This window comes from Chaetura pelagica, unplaced genomic scaffold (assembly GCF_000747805.2).
Source record: "Chaetura pelagica isolate M959 unplaced genomic scaffold, ChaPel_1.0 scaffold423, whole genome shotgun sequence".
NCBI classification, from domain to species: domain Eukaryota; kingdom Metazoa; phylum Chordata; class Aves; order Apodiformes; family Apodidae; genus Chaetura; species Chaetura pelagica.
In genome coordinates, this window is record NW_009952686.1 from 633,516 (window position 1) to 654,363 (window position 20,848).

The following is a 20,848-nucleotide window of genomic DNA, read 5'->3' on the forward strand; positions in this document are numbered from 1 at the left end:
AGATCCTCTGCCACAACCCCTGTGGAAACCTCCCCAAGCTCTTCCACAACAAAAAACACATGCAAGAAGTTAGGAATGGGGCTTAAATCCAAGGCCCCCAGGTAGCTTGTTTTTGCAAGTTCCCAGTACCATACACAGAACATTTAAAATGATTGATGTCATATTTCTTGAAACTTTTTATAATTTAAAACCAGCCAAATCAATACTGGAAAAGCAAATTATAATTTACATTGTGTTTAAAATAAATCTTTTAGACTGTCCCTAAAAGAAAAATTATATTAAAAAAACTAAAGGAGGGGAAAAGGTAAAATAGCAAATATATTTCGAAAGCTTAGCAGTAAACTATCATAAAAATCTGGTACTAGAGCTGATGATGTTTAGTGCATTTATTAATATGTCTCACAAAGAAGGAACATTGAGATGCCAGGTTTATAGGTGACAGAGTTATTTAAGGAAGTGTGATCTCAAATTTTTGAGGAGTATAACAGGGCTAGATGGGTGACTAACTCTAGTGGTTTCAGTTTACCTAGTGGCATTATAAAACCTGAGGAGATAATTTCAGCTGAAGTACTCCAGTTGAAGTTAAAAAATGAAAATAAAAAAGCAGATCCAGAAAAATACAGACATGAAAATTGTGTGAGGAAAAATAAGACAATGAGTAACAGAAAGTGCCAGGACATTGAAGTTTACACAGAAGATGAATGAACATAATCAAGATATTCAAAATAATGAATGGTTTACAGAAAGTAAATTGGGATTCTTAATTACTCTCACAAGGCAGTACAGAGAAATGTTCCATGAACTTGAAAGGCAGCAGAGGTAAAACTGATAAAAGTAAATTCTTATTTGCATGCAGTGCAAAACTCACTGGAGGAACTCACTGCCAAAACAGCATTAATATGAAGAGCTTAATAAAGATAATAGAAGAATTAAGTACATATGACATAATTTTCCTGGGAAACAATCAAAGCAGTGGGTAGAACAACTATCCATTATTTCAGACAAAAATATTCCACAGTTAAAATCTCTTGAGAACTCAAACAGCAAAGATTTGAGCCTGAATATAGAGCAGAGGTACTATGAAAATTAAGCATATACAATACATATATGAACTGAAACCTTCCCTGTTTATTATTTGAGATACTTACATCTTTGTTAAAAAGTGACACAGAGTAGCAGCAGGAGAACAAGAAATCAATAGAGAGAATAATGGAATTGCTGGTATTGTAGCCTAGGAAAAAAAGTACCGAGAAGTGAAGTCCACTGCTTGCTAAACAGGATTGCACAGATATGCCCAAAAAGGCCCATCTCCTGTTTTTTCATCTCATTTATCCAGTGAAAGCAAAATTTCCAAAAATCTTTCTAGACAAACAATGTCACACATTTTCTAGCTCCAGCATTAATTTCTTCTAGAAGGAAAAAAACCTTGAATATTCTATTTCTGGCTAACCATTGCCATCCCAGATGAATAAATGGTTAATTTTACAGTAGTTTTTCTTCCTCTTTATGGAGACTGGGGTTAAGAGAATGCCTGGCATACCCATGGTTGTGGGGCAGCAGCTCTTGGCTGCCAAGCAGGTGGGAGGACCTGCCTGTGCAGAGCAGACCAAGAGGGCAGCATCTTGTTCCCAAGAACTCTAACTTCACCCACATGAATTTGTCTGCTCTCATTTTGCTCTGTGCAACTGCCTGAGAGGAGGTTGGAGCCAGGGGGGTCGGGCTCTGCTCCCCAGGAACAAGGGATGGGACAGGAGGGAACGGCCTCAAGTTGTGCCAGGGGAGGTTGAGGTTGGATCTAGGGAACAATTCCTGCCTGGCAAGGGTTGTCAGGGCCTGGCCCAGGCTGCCCAGGGCAGGGGGGGAGTCCCCATCCCTGGAGGGGTTTCCAAGCCCTGGAGATGGTGCTGAGGGACACGGGGCAGTGGTGGGAACGGGTGGGAATGGGTGGACTCAATGATCCAAAAGGTCCTTCCGAACCAAAATGTTTCAATGATAGTGCATAAGCTTCAAGCACCCACATCACTATTAGTGATTCAGCTATTTCCCCTCAGCTCCATTCAGAGCTCCCAGGCAACACCCCATCCCCCCCAAGTCCTTATAATTTGTTATTATTAATTTTGTTGATTTTTCCTACAACTCCTTTGGCCAAAACTTGATTAGAAGCAGATCCTCTGCCACAACCCCTGTGGAAACCTCCCCAAGCTCTTCCACAACAAAAAACACATGCAAGAAGTTAGGAATGGGGCTTAAATCCAAGGCCCCCAGGTAGCTTGTTTTTGCAAGTTCCCAGTACCATACACAGAACATTTAAAATGATTGATGTCATATTTCTTGAAACTTTTTATAATTTAAAACCAGCCAAATCAATACTGGAAAAGCAAATTATAATTTACATTGTGTTTAAAATAAATCTTTTAGACTGTCCCTAAAAGAAAAATTATATTAAAAAAACTAAAGGAGGGGAAAAGGTAAAATAGCAAATATATTTCGAAAGCTTAGCAGTAAACTATCATAAAAATCTGGTACTAGAGCTGATGATGTTTAGTGCATTTATTAATATGTCTCACAAAGAAGGAACATTGAGATGCCAGGTTTATAGGTGACAGAGTTATTTAAGGAAGTGTGATCTCAAATTTTTGAGGAGTATAACAGGGCTAGATGGGTGACTAACTCTAGTGGTTTCAGTTTACCTAGTGGCATTATAAAACCTGAGGAGATAATTTCAGCTGAAGTACTCCAGTTGAAGTTAAAAAATGAAAATAAAAAAGCAGATCCAGAAAAATACAGACATGAAAATTGTGTGAGGAAAAATAAGACAATGAGTAACAGAAAGTGCCAGGACATTGAAGTTTACACAGAAGATGAATGAACATAATCAAGATATTCAAAATAATGAATGGTTTACAGAAAGTAAATTGGGATTCTTAATTACTCTCACAAGGCAGTACAGAGAAATGTTCCATGAACTTGAAAGGCAGCAGAGGTAAAACTGATAAAAGTAAATTCTTATTTGCATGCAGTGCAAAACTCACTGGAGGAACTCACTGCCAAAACAGCATTAATATGAAGAGCTTAATAAAGATAATAGAAGAATTAAGTACATATGACATAATTTTCCTGGGAAACAATCAAAGCAGTGGGTAGAACAACTATCCATTATTTCAGACAAAAATATTCCACAGTTAAAATCTCTTGAGAACTCAAACAGCAAAGATTTGAGCCTGAATATAGAGCAGAGGTACTATGAAAATTAAGCATATACAATACATATATGAACTGAAACCTTCCCTGTTTATTATTTGAGATACTTACATCTTTGTTAAAAAGTGACACAGAGTAGCAGCAGGAGAACAAGAAATCAATAGAGAGAATAATGGAATTGCTGGTATTGTAGCCTAGGAAAAAAAGTACCGAGAAGTGAAGTCCACTGCTTGCTAAACAGGATTGCACAGATATGCCCAAAAAGGCCCATCTCCTGTTTTTTCATCTCATTTATCCAGTGAAAGCAAAATTTCCAAAAATCTTTCTAGACAAACAATGTCACACATTTTCTAGCTCCAGCATTAATTTCTTCTAGAAGGAAAAAAACCTTGAATATTCTATTTCTGGCTAACCATTGCCATCCCAGATGAATAAATGGTTAATTTTACAGTAGTTTTTCTTCCTCTTTATGGAGACTGGGGTTAAGAGAATGCCTGGCATACCCATGGTTGTAGCATTAGTCACTTACAGCAACACTTTTGTTCCCTTCTGCTGAAGTCTGCTGATCCAGGCTTTGAAATAGATTCATTTTTATCATACCATTGTAGAACAGCATGTATGAAAACAAACATGTAAGAAGATCTCCAGGGAAATCTGAATGCCATCAACCCCATCTCAAACTGAAAATCACTCCAGAACCCCAACTTTATCTGTAAAATCAAGGGTGGCTTTTTTTGTTTGGTTGGTTGGGTTTGTTTGTTTGGGGTTTTTTGTTTCTTTGGTTGTTTTTTTTTTTCATTTACTTTTTCGTTATGTGACAGAAAAGCCTTAGAAATCATCTCAGAGGAGCTTTGGAGCAGCCAGGACTCTTGAGTGCTCCTGCTTGGCATCCAACTGCAGCAGCTGGGACCCAGGACCTCATTCCCCTTTGCATCCACTTTGATGTTTTGAATTCCTGTGCCCTGGAAAACGTTAATGTATGGAGCAGGAAATAGTGATACGGTGCTCCAGGAGACAGAAATTGAGGGCATTCACTAAACAAGGCTTGCTGAGAAGCAGGGCAGTGTAGAATGTGAAGTGTGCAAAGCGTGTCCCTCTGGTACTTGGCAGCACATGGGAGGTGACCTTGGTATGTTACAGGATCAGTCAAAGGATTATAGAATCATGAAGGTTGGAAGGGACCTTAAAGATCACCAAGCTCCAACCCCCCTGTCATGAGCAGGAACCACCAGCCCCGGCTGCACAAACCTCATCCAACCTGGCCTTAAAAACCTCCAGGGATGGGGCATCAACAACCAACCCATCCCAGCTCCTCACCACTCTTAAGAGTGAAGAGTTATGACCATGCAAAGGGAATATAGGGTAGATCCCAGGGCAACCAGAGGTGGCATGGCCAGGATGGGCACCCTTCCAGGGTTGTGTTTGAGCTTGCCAGCCAACACAGGGAGATGGCTCTTTATTACTAGCAGCATTAACATTAGCAAGTTATAACATTATTAATATTCATAATTTCCAACCATCATGATTGAGATTTTTTTTGTTTTTGCCCAAGGAAGGGGATGGGGGGACATTTTAGAGCAGAGCCTGGTGGGTCCCAGCATCCCCAGGGAATGAGCCTACCTCGCAGCAGGGTGCAGAGAAACAAGTAGCAGCAGCAGAGAAGGGAGTGTAAGAGCATTAAACACTAAGTTATCAATTAGCATGAAAAGCAACAAAGCAAGTTTAGTAAAACTGAAGTAAAATGAGGAACACTTCTCAGAAAAGTAGTATAAAAAAAAGAGAGCCACCCTCTCCACAGCTGGGAATCGTAATTATTTTTTTTAATACTTCACACAGAGGCTCTACTTTTGTCACCAGGTTGTGTCCTGAGTTGCATTTTGTGAGTGCCCAACAGGCCTTTTCAGCCTGTTGTTTTCCAGCTTTCTAGTATGTGCAGCATAAATCCTCTTGGCTGATTTCAGTGACTGAGTTGAGCTCTCCCTTCCCCACAGTGTTTAGCATTCTGGAGCAAACCAGAAGTATCACAACTAAAAGGCATGTACATTATTAAAAGAAAGATCCAAATTATTCACCTGAAATATGCAGAAGCAGTATGTTTTAATCTCATCCACACCACTTCTGATTTTATTTTATTTTTTGCTGTTATGACAAACGTTATTTTAAAAAACATTTTAAAAAATTAATTAATTAATCAGCCACCATGACAGCAGTTTAAATAGATGCCCAAACCTGTAAAACAACAGCAATAACTAAATGCTTCAAATTATATGTGCTTTGTGGTGCAGGTAATTCAGCATATCTAATCACAATTCCAATTTTCTCCCAGAGCATAAGAGTAGGAGGAATTATAGGTGGAAAACAGGAGGGAGAAGGAAGAAAATAAGGATTCCCTAAGCATGAAAACTTTCCAAAATCCTAAGTCAGGGTAGCCTGTCCAGTATACTGTGCTTAATAATTCCAGCAATGGTGACTAGGATTGTAAATATTGGTGGTAAACCCCCTGATCTGCAAACAGCCTAAGGCTTTTGGGTACAGAAGTGCACTTTGTGAAGGGCAGCACACACAGAATATGTAGTGGTCACTGAGGTCAACAAGGGGTTGATCATGAAGTCCTGTGAGCTCCTGGGAATAAACCCAAGACTTTGGCCACTTTTGTCTTCAAGCCTGTTCTATCACAGTGAAGAACAGATTTAAGCAAAAGTAATTGTCAGTGCCCATCCCCTCTTCAGTTTTAAGAGTGGAAGCACAACACATTTCTATCCTTCAGTGTTTTTGCATTTTATCATGACTTCTGGGTAACAAATCTCCAAAAAGCAGGAATATTATAACATAATTCCCTTATTAGTCTAAGCATCACGTCCTAGTATTCCCTCCATAGAGTCTTCAGAAATGCAGCATATTTTATTTTCCACTGGTATTTTTCTTGCTGAAAACATACTTAAAGGATGTGTGAAATCAGATAGTTTTAAAACAATTAATTTTATTTCCCTCCTCCTGCAGCATGGATGCATTGTTTCCTTGGCATTTTCTTTTCATTGCTCAAGCAGAAAGCCCTGACTGTTTCCCTTATGCCTTTCAGCTGATGAACTTCTTACCTCCTTACCTCTTTCCATAAAAAGTCTTAATTGACTTTGTGGTCCAGTTTGGTCAAATTCTTTTTACCCGTTTTCAACACAATTTTGTGCTAACCTTGGATATTCAATCTGTTGTGAAACTGCAGAGACTGGATCCTTCTGGCTGTCCTTTCCACCCAAAGGGTTTGTGGACACAGATCACTTGGGGTTTTCTGAACTTCAGTGTATTTTATGGGGCTAAAAAAACCAACCCCCCCACCCCATGTACTGATTTGTATTAACTTGGCCACAAATTCCGTGTTGATGTGACTCATCATCTTATGAGACACAAATGACACAAGTTGTGTCTATACATGGGCAATACTCTAAAAACAGAATTCTGCAGACATTATCCTTGTGAGTTCCTCATCCATTCTCCTCACCCATTCCCAGGAAACACAAGCCATCTTCTTTCTTTCCTTCTCTCTGCCTTCCCCTCTACCTTTTACCCTGACTCACCCTCCCCATATTTGCTCAGAGTTATTCTACTGTGCTGCTCCTTATCAAGCAGTAATTTCCTAGAACTATTAATACTTGTGACAAATGACACAATTCATGTGCTTGCTCCCCCAGGGCTCGGGCACTGTGCTCAGCTAATGCAGGGAAATAAGAGAGGAAATGTTGAAAGGAAGGAGAAAAGGTCTTTCCTGCTCCACTCTGCTTCAGGAGACATGGATAGACTGGCAAATCTTAACAACTTGAAGCCACATGTTAAAATGTCTCAGTATTAAAATAAGAATCAAGAAGCTAAGCCTGTAAAACGTTACTGTGTGCTCAAGGTACCTACAGTAATACTTGAGAATGGCCTGCAAGCACAATACTGAGACAGTTTCTTTTCCCCAACAAACTTTGAAGGCAATAGATATTCCAGTGTCCCAGTTAGGGACTTCAGCTGTTGACATCAAAACATGAATTGCAGAGCAAAAATTTGAGGATTTGGGGATTGGTGGGAAATCCATTATTTTTTCCCCAAGCCACAGAAAAGAAAAAACAAAACCAAAAGCATCAGCAAAGGAAGTTTCTTCCACTGTTCTGACAATAAACTGAGCAGTGTATTGGCAAGAAAAGTAACTTAAAAACCCAATATATGATTCAAAAAACTCTCAAGGGTTCAGTAATTACTTTCTACCTTTTATATCCACTCTGATTTGGCCATCCAGAAAAAAACCCAACCTGGCTCTGTTCTACATACTTCATCAAATCTTGTACAATGCTCTACTTTTCCTTGCATTTTAATGCTTTTAAAAGCAAATGGTAATTCTTCATACTCAATAGATTATGTCTACCTGTGGGGGCACCTGAGCTCTTTATCAAAACAGTAATTTAGAGATATAAACCATGTTGAACTTGCCCTGTGCTACTCTTCCAGAAGCCTCCGAAGAAGGGTCTGGCTGTTCTTTGACCAGACCCATTGATTTGTCAGCAGTTAAAAAAATTATATTCTAGTTTATTTTGAAAAACACCTTTAGCCCTGCTTGAAAACAGCTTCCAGTGAGCCACTGCAGCCCCTCTCATTAGTTTGCAGGCATTGATTTGCAAAAGCAAACCAACAAAAGGACTAGACAGCTGTCATTTTAATATCTTTAGTCCATTACCAAATGAACAGACAACATTTCACTAGGGGGAAAAAAAAACCAACAACACAGCAACTCTTCAGCACTTTCAGGAAATGACATTTCTGTGTTTATACATTAAGACTTCAAATTTCAGCATTAAACTTTTTTTTTTTTTCTTTAAAGAAATAATGATGTTAGAACACATTTTCTTCTGAATCAATATGTCCTGAGGAAGATGGGTGGAAAGGATTACATCAGAGCTGTTTGAAAAAACAATTTAGTAAGAAACTGGCCCTTGGTCTGCAACATTATATAGTGTAATTTCTGATAATGCAGCTTCAAGCTTTCCCTGAACAGACTATACAATTTTAATTTTTAATAGACTGCCCAGAAACCAGAACTATTACCATGCAAACTGTTCCTTCATCAAAATGCAGGGCTGTGTATTAGAGTTCAGAAAAAAAGCTGAGTAAACTGTTCCTTGATCTTCACGATGTGCCATGTACTGATCTAAAATATTTAGGCAGCATTGGTTCTTTGGGACTGGGGAGGAAAGCACTTCACAGAATAAGACAAGAAGATGCTTTGGTGCACATAAACATGCGCACTAACTTCAAATTTTCCCCAAATTTAAAAAAAACACCCCAACAAACAACAGCCATCCACCAATTAGCCTCCCACTCAGCATCAGAGAAGCTTTGCGAAGGATTTCCACCTGCCCGTTGGTATTTAAAGCTTTAATCAGGCAGCAATTAAAGGCCAACAAACAGCTTTTCCGTATTTGATTTTAAATTACAGCTAATGCAATACACTAAAGGGAGACCAACACTCTGCTGTACACGCTGAAGGCAGGAGGAGCTGCACCCCTCTTTTGTGTAAAACACCCCAGAGCACATCTGCCGAGTGATCCATCTTAAATTACCATTTCTGATTGCAAGAAAGCTTCAGATTAGTAACAGTGTCTTGACTTCTTCACACTGCTAAAGAAAAACAGAAAGCAGTACTTTTCTTGATAGCCTGGTGTTTTTTTTTTTCCTCGGGGCCCTGTGTTACCTACATGCCATGAGATACCTGTGACATCACACAAAGGAGTGGTGTCCACTTTGTTTTTCTAAACTCGTTAGCCTTCAGAACTCAAACGCTTGGCTAACATGGACTCTGTTTTCCCCACCCTGGGCTTTGTTACTGTGGCAATTGAGTAGGGCAAGGGAAGATAAAAAGGGAGAGGAAATGGGAGAAAGAGAAAGAAGAAAGACGCAATACTTAAATATTTATTAGCCATTTTTCTTGTATGCTTTTTGAGACGTCTGAAAATAATCCGTATACATTCCTCAGCTCAATTACTTACAAATAACTTATCTGTAGAATCAAGTAAATCTGTCAGTTGTGCACGTTTATTTTTCCATGTGCTATCTCGAGATAAGCAGGTCTGTAATATTAGATTTCCACTGACATAATTGTGCATGAATTCTGATCTGATTTAGTATTACATGGTGCAAAAGGTGACACATTTTCTTTAATATAGCCCATTAGAAAAGGAAGGGAATTGCCAGGGTATGAAATCCGAGGAGTTTGATTGAAAGACTCTGGGACTTTGGGGTCAACTCAGTGGAAAAGTAACTTGCTGAACTACTGCAGGCACTAAGCACTGTGACAAGCAAACCTAATACCCAGTGTAGTTACTCAGTTAGACAATCAATAAAAACACTGCATTATCAGACTGCTACAGCTGTATGTTAACCTATCACGTTACCTCATCTGCTCCCAAACTGGCCAAACACGCATTTGCTGATCATGCAGATAACACAGATACCACCCCAGTCCTTAAGTCACATTTAATACTAAGCCAGAGTGCTAAAACAACCGTTTATTGCTTTTCCATATGCCATAAATTCTAATTTTCGAGTCTATCTAAATTGCACACCCAAGGCTACAGTCAAAGCGCCACCGAGACTGCCACGCCAAGGGCTCCAAAATTAATGTATGTGAGATGTAAGGTAAGCTCTGCATTTCCCTCCATGGATGCTCAATCCCTGCCAGTTCCCAGCCCACCACCACCTGGGGCTTCCTGGCCTCTCCCTGCCTCCTTGTCTTCTCCTGCTATAGGTCTTGGCACTCTTGCCCACATCCCTGCCTGCCCAATATCCACCCACCCCTGCCCCCTAAGTTGTCCCTAAATTTATGTGTTTTTTTAAATGTCTGCACCTCTCTCTGTTTGTTCCAGCTCCTGCTGCTGCAGGGTCCTGGACTCAGAGCTGCTCCCACAAGGCTCATGGGTTGGCACCTGGACCTTTGGTGTGTGAGTCAACAGCAAAGTCAGTAATTGCACAGAAGTTCCACTGCCCTCCCCCCCGATCATTCAGCTCTACTGCTTGAGCCCACACCAGGCAGAAGCAGCCATGTCAGGACTTTGCCCCACTCCAAAGGATGCTCTGTGAGGCTACAGGTGGAAATTGAGAAATCTTGGGTTCAGTAAGTTTCTGCTGAAGGTTGGCAGGCTGCTGCCTCTTCCCCCTGCCCACACCTCCCATCAAGCTGCACAAACTGTCCAAACAGAGTTCCACAGGCACTAGGAAAGCCTTATCCTTCACACAGCAGTCACCTGCCTCTCATTATTTTCAATTCTCTGCTAGGAGGAGGATAGATATCAACAAAAGCACACACTTTAACCCACACAGAAAACCAATATATTCTTGCCTGCGCTTTTGCTTTAAGACCTGCAGAACAGTTTAAACTGAAAGTTTGCATGATTAAATAATTGTCTCTAGGGCTGGAAAAAAAAAGCACATTTCACATGTGGTGCACACCTGATGCCAAAGGACACCAAAACCAAGAAGCTTCAAAAACCAAAGAGCTAAGTGGCTGCTGTCACCTTCCTATTCCAAAAGAAACTGTGAAGAGATGGTGCAAGAGGGAGGATTGGGCAAAGTGGCTTTTGGCAGAGATGACATTGTCTGATTATCAACATTCCAATGCATTTAAGGTTGGACCAGATGATCCTTGAGGTTTCTTCCAACCAGGTAGTCTATGATTCTGTGACTTCCCCTTTTTTTTTTCCCCCAAAAGGCATAAATACTCCAGGGCAGTGGAGGAGAAGATGCTTGGAAGCATGACAACTCTGTGGGCATCTAGAGGTACCTGCCAGCTGGGAGCTGGATGCCCAAGGACTTCTGCTGGGATGGGTGGAACCTCTTCAGAATGGAAGAGCATTGGAAGTCTTTTGAGGCAGACAACAGCAGTAATTCCTTTAGAGAACAAACTGTTCTTGTAAACTGTGTCATCTTTGGGGCTTTTCTAGTACTTATCAAGAAATGCTTTAAGTTAGTATCTACAAAGCAAAAGGGAAGCAGAATGAAGCTACTCACATGCACGATTTGACCACAAGCTTGATTTATGCCAAATTCACCTCTTCCTCTGCCAGCAGATAAAACCTGAGGAAGCAGCAGCCTCTGCTCTCTACCATCATGTCCTTGTGGATGCTGCTGCCCAAGGCCAGCTTCGGAATTCCACACCACACTCCTCTAGAGTGGAATTTAATTTCCACTGAAGCTCTTTGGGGTGGAGGTGCCTCTTTAGTTTTGTCAGGATTATATTTTGCCTGGATGATCTGTCTGGCAGCTGACCTACACATCAGCATTCAGTAAACAACATAAAATCTAATGACACAGAGATACTTCACACAACATACATGCATATTGTTTGCAAAAATTTGAAATTTATCTTCCTATATTCCTGCACCTTCCTCCATAAATCATAGAAATGCCTGATCGACTGTCCTGCAAAATTTTTGCAGTTGAGGTTGCAACATCTCTTACAAGGATTTTAGTGAAGTGAGAGGCCCACTCTCAGCTTTTAAAGGGTAGATTTTTTGTTGTACTGTCCTGCAAGCCTCAGCTGAAAACCCAGACCACAACGCACCATCCATTTTTTCAAAGAGCTACATTGCTGGGCATCATCTTCTCCCACAGCACCATCTCTGCTGGCCCTTCATCCTCACTCACAGAATCTCAGAACAGTATGGGTTGGAAGGGACCCAGAAGAATAATCTAGTCCAAGCCTCCCTCAGTGATCAGAGACAACTTCAGCCAGGTCAGGCTGCTCAGAGCAGGTTGCTTCACACACCCTGCATCAGCCACCAGGGTGATGTGGCACTGGGTCTGTGCCACACTCATCCTGCTGGCACATCTCAACCACCACATTTCTTCTACCAGGCTTCCAAAGCATCTTCTTGCCCATTAACACCTCTGCTTTCTGTGGGACTCAGATGGAGATTTGTTCTGTATCAAGGGCTGTAGAACAAGTTCAGAAGGCATCTCTCTAAAGAAGAGGCCTGGGTCTATTCTTTGAAAGGTTACAATGGGGAGCTATGAATAAACCTGAAGAAGAATTCAAGTGGCTGGCAAATACTCATGTATCAGTGATCAGTTCTGGGGTCCCCAGCACAGGAGGGACATGGAGCTGTTGGAGAGAGGCCAGAGGAGGCCCCAGAGATGCTGGGAGGGCTGGAGCAGCTCTGGAGCCAGGCTGGGAGAGCTGGGGTGTTGAGCCTGGAGAAGAGAAGGCTCCAGGGAGACCTGAGAGCAGCTTCCAGTGCCTGAAGGGGCTCCAGGAAAGCTGGGGAGGGGCTTGGGACAAGGGCAGGGAGGGATGGGAGCATGGGGAAGGGTTTCCAGCTGGCAGAGGGAGCTGGAGCTGAGATGGGAGGGAGAAATTCTGTGCTGTGAGGGTGGGGAGAGCCTGGCCCAGGTTGCCCAGAGAAGCTGTGATTCTATGATTTTGTGATTCTATGACTTCATGGCTTGCTTAGAGTCACAGGTGGTTCATGGCAGTGACTTAAACAGAACCCAGACTTCATGATTCCATGTGAAATGACATTAAAGGAATTCTGTTAGGGAATGAGGAATGCTCCACCCTCACCCTCACCTACTGCTGAAGTGTCATCACAGATGGATGCCTTTGGAGCCCAGGAGTAAAGCAACCTGCACATGTAGGAAAGTTTCAAGAAGAAGCCAGGAGTAACAGCTTTCACTCATTTCCTTTAACACTCATCATTTTTCTCCCCTGAGTCACAGAGAAGACCATACCTATGCATGCACTACACCCCATTTTATAAAGTCACTTTTTGGGGAGCTAGGTGAAAAAAAATAATCTCTGCTCTATCTCAAAGAATTTAAATCTGCTTAGTTATATTAAGAAATAACATTGAGCGTAGAGGAAAAATGTAGGGCAAAATTATGTCACATTCTGAAACAGCTAACATAATTAAGACATATTCTTCATTTGATTTAATCATTTATTGAATTATACTTGGATTACTTAATAAATGAAGAACATTACCCACACTATATTAGTCACAGGTGAAAAAAACCCCACATACATGGATGAGTGTAATTCATTCAACAGTTTATAGACCCATGGCCCCCCAGGGACTCTCTCTCACACACACACGCCTCCTCGAGTGCCAAACTTCAGATATAAATCTCAGATTCTGATCTCACTAATGCTCTTTTTACTCCACTATTTTTGATCAGTGCAGGATAAAAACTGCTCTCTGCAGAAGCTCCTGTGCACAGGCTCCATGTGACCAGGAAAAATCCAGGCAAGAGTAACTCCACAGCTGCAGCTTTGGGGTGATCCAATGACCAGAAACACCCCCAGCTCCAGTTTGGGGGCTGAGACAGCCTATATCATCTTCCCTCCTATAACTTACAAGTTTGTTAAAGTTTTGATAGAAACCACACACCTCTATCACTGTCTCTGTGTGGAAACCAAGGTGCACTGAGGAGTTTGCAGCCTCTGCAGCCAGGTCCTCCAGACTGCTCTGCTGTGGGCTGGTTTGATCAGTACACATACTCTGCCAAGCTTTGAGGGAGCAGCAGTTTCAGATGCATCTGGTTTTCACTGGAAGCTGTTGTTAGATTTTTATTTACAGTTATCATTTAGGTGCTATGTTCAGGTGGAATTTCATGGTGGAATCCATGGTGAACCTACAGGTGAATCCATGGACTTGTTAATTCTGGATTTTCCTCTTTACTCCCCTCCTAATTCTTTATTGCTTTTCTACCATTATTTTATAGGAAACAACTGCCACTGCAGTAGATTACAATCTTCTCTTTTAGAGAATATAAAAATATAGGGTACACTGGAGTGATCCTTCTTCCTCCTCATGATCTACTCTTGATAGAAACACTGGGGATGCTTCTGAGACGGGTTACAAACATGTCTTGGCTTAAAAACAAAGTTGATGTCTCTCAGCAAAGACAGTTAAAAGCTTTGAAACATATTTTAATTTGACTCAACTATCTTTCATTATAAAAACTTGTAGTTATAACACATAACTAGTTATAACTCCTAGTTATGACATTGAAGGCTGCAAAGGTTTTTTTCAAAGCGTGAAAGCCTGGAGATCAGCTGAGGGTGCAAGTGATCTGAATGTTTTGTATTAATAAAATACCGTTACTGTTAATGACAAGGTAAAGTAAAACAGTGCTTACACCATTCATCATCCTCCACTTAAATCACAGACTGGTTTGGGTTGGAAGGGAGATTAAAGCCCATCCAGTCCCACCCCTGCATGGGCAGGGACACCTCCCAGCAGCCCAGGCTGCTCCAAGCCCCATCCAACCTGCCCTTCAACACTGCCAGGGATGGCACACCTGCCATAGCAGCATTGCTCACTGGGGCTGAGGGGCTTCCTGCAAAATCCTCAGCTGAAATTCTCCCTGGTTTTCTGAAACCTTATCTAAAGCCATGTGAAAAGTGCACCTGAACTTCTCCAAAGACGAACCCACATCATAAATAGGTAGATGATGCACATTGAACACTACATTATCATAACATAACTGCGTAAAAATCTGTTTGATAGTCTGCTGATAACTTGACTTAATATAATTTAACTGACCCCTATTTGCTAAGAGACCGCGTAAGCCAGTGTTTGGAAGGGAGCCAAAAACGAGGAGAAAGAAATCAGATTAAACTGTAAATCTGTGGCTGGTGTAGGTTTATCGAGCAGTACAGAACACATGGAAAGCAGAATCCACTGCTATTTCTTGGAAAAATTAGTATTAAAGTAAGGGCCAATGCCTGAGCTAAGGAAACTGCAGTATCTTTTTCAGTTCCTAAATATATAATATGACAAAGAAGTAAAATTAGAAAAAAAAAAGTGTTCCACTCTTAAGCACCACTTTGTAACTGATACAAGATGTACACTTGCCATTTCAGCTTATTAGTCATATTGCAACTGAAGATGAAAGAAAATATTCTCCAGTAAAAACAAAGAAACACCCTGTGACCTGAAACTGACACTCCTGCCTACCTTTATTGCAGCAGAGGCTGAAAAACAAGTGACTAAAATTCAGAACATCAGAAGGAGACTAAGTAATACGGCAAGTGCAAATCTAACTTGTCAAACTCCTCTCAGCAGTACACACCACTACTAGCAAAAGGCATTATTTTAACTGATGACACACATTCATCACCCTCAGTTACTTGCTCCTGTAACTCTGCAGCTCGGGGATGATGTTGAGCAAAGTCTCCACCACACGTCCCAAAACCTACATCAGAGCAAGTGGCCAGAGCTGCCCTTTTCCCTGGGAGCAAGTGACTAACTCCTAAGCTGGCTCTAAAGAAAGAACACTTTTCATAATCGCCCAACAATCTGCTAAGTGGAAACATATGGATGGGCTTAGGGAAAGCCTGCCAGGGGTCTTTGCTGAATGGGAAACAGGTGCTCCAGTTCTGTGCCATGTAATACCCCATTTGCTGTTAAGTCCAAAGGTTACAGGACTAATAGCTGCCTTGTGGTAATCAGGGAGAGCAAAGACACTGGCCATGGTCAAACATCTGGGACATATTTTACATTCTTGCAACATATGCTTCAGTTTCAATTAAAGTGAGGCTCTGGCATATGTATTAATCTTTTTACTTTTATTGCATAAGAAGACCCATTTACCTGACTTTTATACTATACTATCTGAAAAAGCAGAGGGGTAATAAAAGCCAGAGGCCACTACCAGCTGGTGCTAGAAAAATGTGCATTTGCTTCCTCACAAAACTTCACTTTGCACATAAGCTTTAAGAAAACACGTGCATGAATTAAAATCGTGCAGAACTGCATCCTTCCGTTTTGACAAAAAGAGGTAAGAGGAGCAGCAGCAGTGAACAGAGCATGTCTAGTGCACCAGAAGAGAAAAAAACACCCCTCCAGCAAACAACAAACATCTCAGTCCTAACTATGTGCTTACATTTAGCCCAGTGCCAAATAATGCCCACTGCAAAGAGTTCTGAATATACGTGGCAGTCCATACACGCTTATATGAAAAAGGGCAATTTTCTTTTCCATTCAAACAGCACATTCAATCACGAGGACTCAAAATGTTTGCAGTAACAAAGACAGCTTTGAATTTATGAAAATCAACCTAAACACCTTCTGTATGGAAAGACAGCTCTTAAATATTCAATAAAAGGGCTCACTGAATGCACCCGGTAATGTCAGCACTTGCTTTTATTCAACCTTGGTAACTAGACATAGAAAAATGTTTGAACTCTGGTGTCAGTTTGAGAAAGCTGAATATTAGATCACAACATTGAAGCCTAGAGTGATATTTCTAATTGGGCATGTTTTGCCCAGCATCTGCTAATCACCAGAGAACTGTGGGGTATTGTTTGTGTGGGGATGATGATCCCCACCCTCATCCTCCCTTTTAAAGGAGTTTGTTTAGCAATTTAAAAAAAAAACCAAACCACACAAAAAGTGTTAGCCACAGAGGCTGGCTTAACCTACAAGCAGCCATATCCAGGAGTACACACACCACTGGGATGACACTTTCTCACCAGCTCTAATAACCAAGCAGGAACGAGTGGGAGAAAATGGCCTCAAATGGATGGCAGGTCTGTGTTTATCAGAAAAGAAATGATGATTCGAAGCCAGCAGGTTGAGTTAAAATACCAGCTCTCCACAGCTACGTGACTGACCTTTGCAATAAATCATATGTTTTATTGCCAGAAGTGTATGCTCATAGTAGTGTTAAAAACCATCACATAAGTGTTTTGTAAAAGAAGGTTTTGTTACCCCAGTGTTTGCCAGCTCTGAAATGATGTAGCTAACGATTTAAGTGATGTATAGAAGAATTTCACATAATAACTTTCTGTCAGTTCTAAAATGTTTGAGCTGGCAATGGAAACAGGAAAATTTTTTTTTTTTTTTTTTTTTAATCTCCTCTCAGATCTGAGGTGTTAGCTAACAGAAAAATAATCATTCAGGGGATTAACTAATCACGGTGAATTTTCTGACATTTCAAGTGCTGCTGCCAGCATATGAAATCTTACAGTGGTATATAACTGTACATCTCAACTAGAAACAAAGGTCAAGGGCATAAATTAAAATACACTGTTTTTCTCATCTCTGAAAAAACAAAAAATAACAGCAATAAAAAAACCCAACAAAAACAATTAATTGCTTTGCTACAACAGAAATGGGGGAACATCTGTGAAGGTAAAAATCTTCTGTATTTTAATTCAGATTTATTGTGGAATCGGGTTTTGTTGGGGGTTTTTGGTTTGGTTTGTGGTTTGTTGTTTGTTTGTTTGGGTTTGTTTTTTTTTGGGGGGGGAGGGGATGTTTGTTTGTTTTTTACTTTCCTTCCACAGACATCTCCTTCCTGGCATGAAAATACCACCAACCAGGGGTCCCACCAGACCTGCACTGGTTCCACCAGAAAGCCGTCCCACCAGCGCCTGCTGCTTCTTCAGTGTGGCAAGGTCATCCCAATCTCTTCCCCCCAGTTTCTCCCTCTCCCTGGGGGACAACCAACCCAAGCAGTGCCAGAGCTTGAGCTCAATCAGATGTGGAAATGTTATTTGCTGTGCCTAAAATCCTCAGCCCAGCCAGCAGCCTCTGCACTGAACCACTGAACCACCCACCACCACGTCCCGGCTCGCTGGGCCACCCTGCAGCTCCAAATCCAGTGGATGGCTATCAGAATTGTGATTATTTAAAGGTCACACAGAGTACAAAACACCTCAGTCGTTCTTTTTAAATCATAGATGTCGATATCCCATCTTTAACCAGTACGGAGTTGCTATTTTTACACCATTTGTCCCCTAAAGTGCAGCCCTATTTGTAATACTCAGGATAGGACAAATTTTTGTCCTTCAGAAACAGTTGTCACTGCAGTTATCTTCACAAAAGCTATCAAGTTCCAGACAGGCTGAATTATTTTTGTTCCTGGCATAAAAAATATTTGACCCAGCTCTGGACCAAGGGGAAAAAAAAAAAAAGGAGAAAAAAAAAAGAAAAAAGGCAGGATTTATAGTCCTCTACCCTTTCCTGCAACACACTGTAGCATTGTTAGGATGATAAACAGCTCTGTCCAATTTTCTGGACTAAAACACTTCAACTCCTTTTTTAACTGTCTGTAAAAACAGTGTCATGTCTAAATTCTCCCATCCCCAGATACCCAAGTGCTAGGAAAGATAATTACCTTGTCATCTCTGTCATCCTCTTCTTCCTCGTCCTCTAGCATGTCCTCCACTACCTGCAGACAGAAACAGTAGTAGTTGTCATGACTTAAAAAGGAAGAGTTTTGTTCTGTCAATTCAAAACCTTTTGTAGATGAAAACTTTATTAACATTTGAAATAAATGCACAGAAGGAAAATGCTCAACCAGGAAAAACCACTTGAGCTGGAGATTCAAATTTAGGAAAGTGTTACAGCTTTAATTGACCTACATTAGGGAATTATCCACTGAAACCTCTTCCTGTACAAGATGCTTGTTTGACAATTTAAGTATTTAAAAGGTAGTTCAAAATTCAATGTCTGGTCATTTTAGCTACCGGAACCCTTTGTCAGCTTCATGGGTGCCTATGCAGCACACACTGAACCTTGCTTTACATTTACTGCTACCTACAGAAAACTGCAGTATTTGTAATAAAAATTAGAGCATTCAGCCAGGAGATTTTTGAAGAATACAAAGCTGGAAATAAATCCATACTAACTAATCTCCTTATGATCTACAACGATATAAACCATATGCTTTATCAGCATTAGCACTGCGTGTCTTAATAGTGATTTTATACAATCTGTGCATCTAACTTCCTGCACTTTCTTTGCTAGCTGCAGTTGCCACATGTCTGCATCTACGTATTTTTCCTTTTAAACAGTCTTTTCAGCCTAACACTATGAAATACACATTCAAGTAATTCTACAAAGGTTAATAACTATCAATCACAGCATGTGCATGAAATGAACCACTATTAGATCTACTTTACAAGGAGACTGAATGACTTTCTGAAGATGGTTAGTGACAGATTCAGGGTCCAAACTCACAAACCTCTCTCTTGTAACACTGGGATCAAGTCTTCAGCCTACACTTTGGGGAAGATCCTCTCTTGATGGAACTGAAATAAAGTTTCACCTCCTTATAAGCAGAAAATAATGTAGCTCTTTATATACTGATGTATATGTAAGTACTTATTAAAACTGCCATAATGAAGGTCAGTGAAGATCCTTCTGTCTCAGTGTCATATTATGGATACAAAAAGTGTATGCTATGTATTATAAAATGTGCAGGAAGAGGACAAGAAAAGGAAAAATTCATTGATATGAAACATGAATACTTTGGCCTATTTTACAGACTTGCCATCAACTAAAATCATACCTCGTGTTGCTGTCTAGGTGAAGCTATAAGCAATTTTAGCATACCTGTCATTAAAGACAACACATTAAATTTATAACTTCATAATCACTCCCCCAAACACAGCTCTAAGGATGCTCTCAGCAAGTCCAAATCCATGTCCAAGAACTAAGGGACTTTAACACTCCAAGAGCCAAATTCAGGGAAAGAAGAGCTTAAAAAAGAAAAATGTGTGCCTCAGATGTCTTTCTCTGATTTAGCTCACCCATCAAGATGGCAGTTAATCGCTTTACCTGGGCCCATGCACAATGCAAACACCACACAGGCTGATGTAACACACAGAGTTAGGCACTCTGCATACATACAAGTCAGCTGCACAGATCAAAAGACTCCCAGTTTCAGCTGCTCATCTTTGTTTGAACCCAGTCCAAGACACCTGTAACCAAAAGCCTGACTCTTTGGAGAGGAAGGAACCTCCAGCTGTTTACTGGCTGCTCTGTCCTTGAGCTTGGAGTCACAGAATCCCTTAGGCTGGAAAAGACCTTCAAGATCATCAAGTCCAACCAGTATCAAAAGAAAAGACTGGAGACAGAAAGAGTGAAGAGTGAGCATGTCCAAAAGCAAAAAGGAAGAAGAATGACCTGAGCAATCACAGAACAACTGCTCTTTAATTCTTTCCTACACAGAACAGTTTTAGTTCACCAAGTTCACCAAGCAGCTCCAGAAATGCTAGCTTCAAAATGGTGAACTGAGAAAAGAGGATGGAAACAAGCTGTTAAGGACTGCAGTGAGATGGAAACCCTCCTAAATCAGTTTTACCACATACACAAGAAGTTTGTAATTACATCATTAGGTGACTAAAGCCCAAGGTATAAACCTGAATCTGTTGACTCAGATACTGCCTACGCCTGAGCTGACTAAACTCACTAGGTCTCTTACTTATCAACATTAATATTCCCCAGACACTTACAGATCTCTTTAATGTACATCCAGAAATTCATTGTCTTGACAGGATTGAACAGCAGAATGCCTTTCTTACATGAGGGCTGAAGTTTAGCATGGAGAAAATCAGCTGAAACCTCTAACACTGTTGGAAATGGTGGCACCTCAAGGAATTCACTTCCACCACAGCACCCATTCTAAATTATCCGAATGATAATATTTCAACCTCACTTTTTTAGTTTTTTCCCTTTCCCATCTAATGATCTCAAACTACTTTACCAGCTTCTATAGAGTAGCAAAATGTTAACTTGTTCAAAGGACATAAAACATCATTTGAAATCGCTTGAAGCCCAGGTCTGAGCCCAGATTCTCAGCTCCTCCATTCCATTTTTTAACTCAAAAG

The 20,848-nt window shown here is 40.8% G+C and overlaps 1 protein-coding gene across 1 annotated transcript in view; it reads right to left on the bottom strand.

The window, feature by feature from the left end:
- Positions 1-20,848, bottom strand: part of MCTP1 (multiple C2 domains, transmembrane 1) — a 163,626-nt gene that overhangs the window by 20,224 nt on the left and 122,554 nt on the right. The window contains exon 15 of the mRNA XM_009993781.1: positions 18,352-18,405. Coding sequence (XP_009992083.1) covers positions 18,352-18,405 — 54 coding nt within the window. The remainder of the gene's footprint in view (positions 1-18,351; positions 18,406-20,848) is intronic.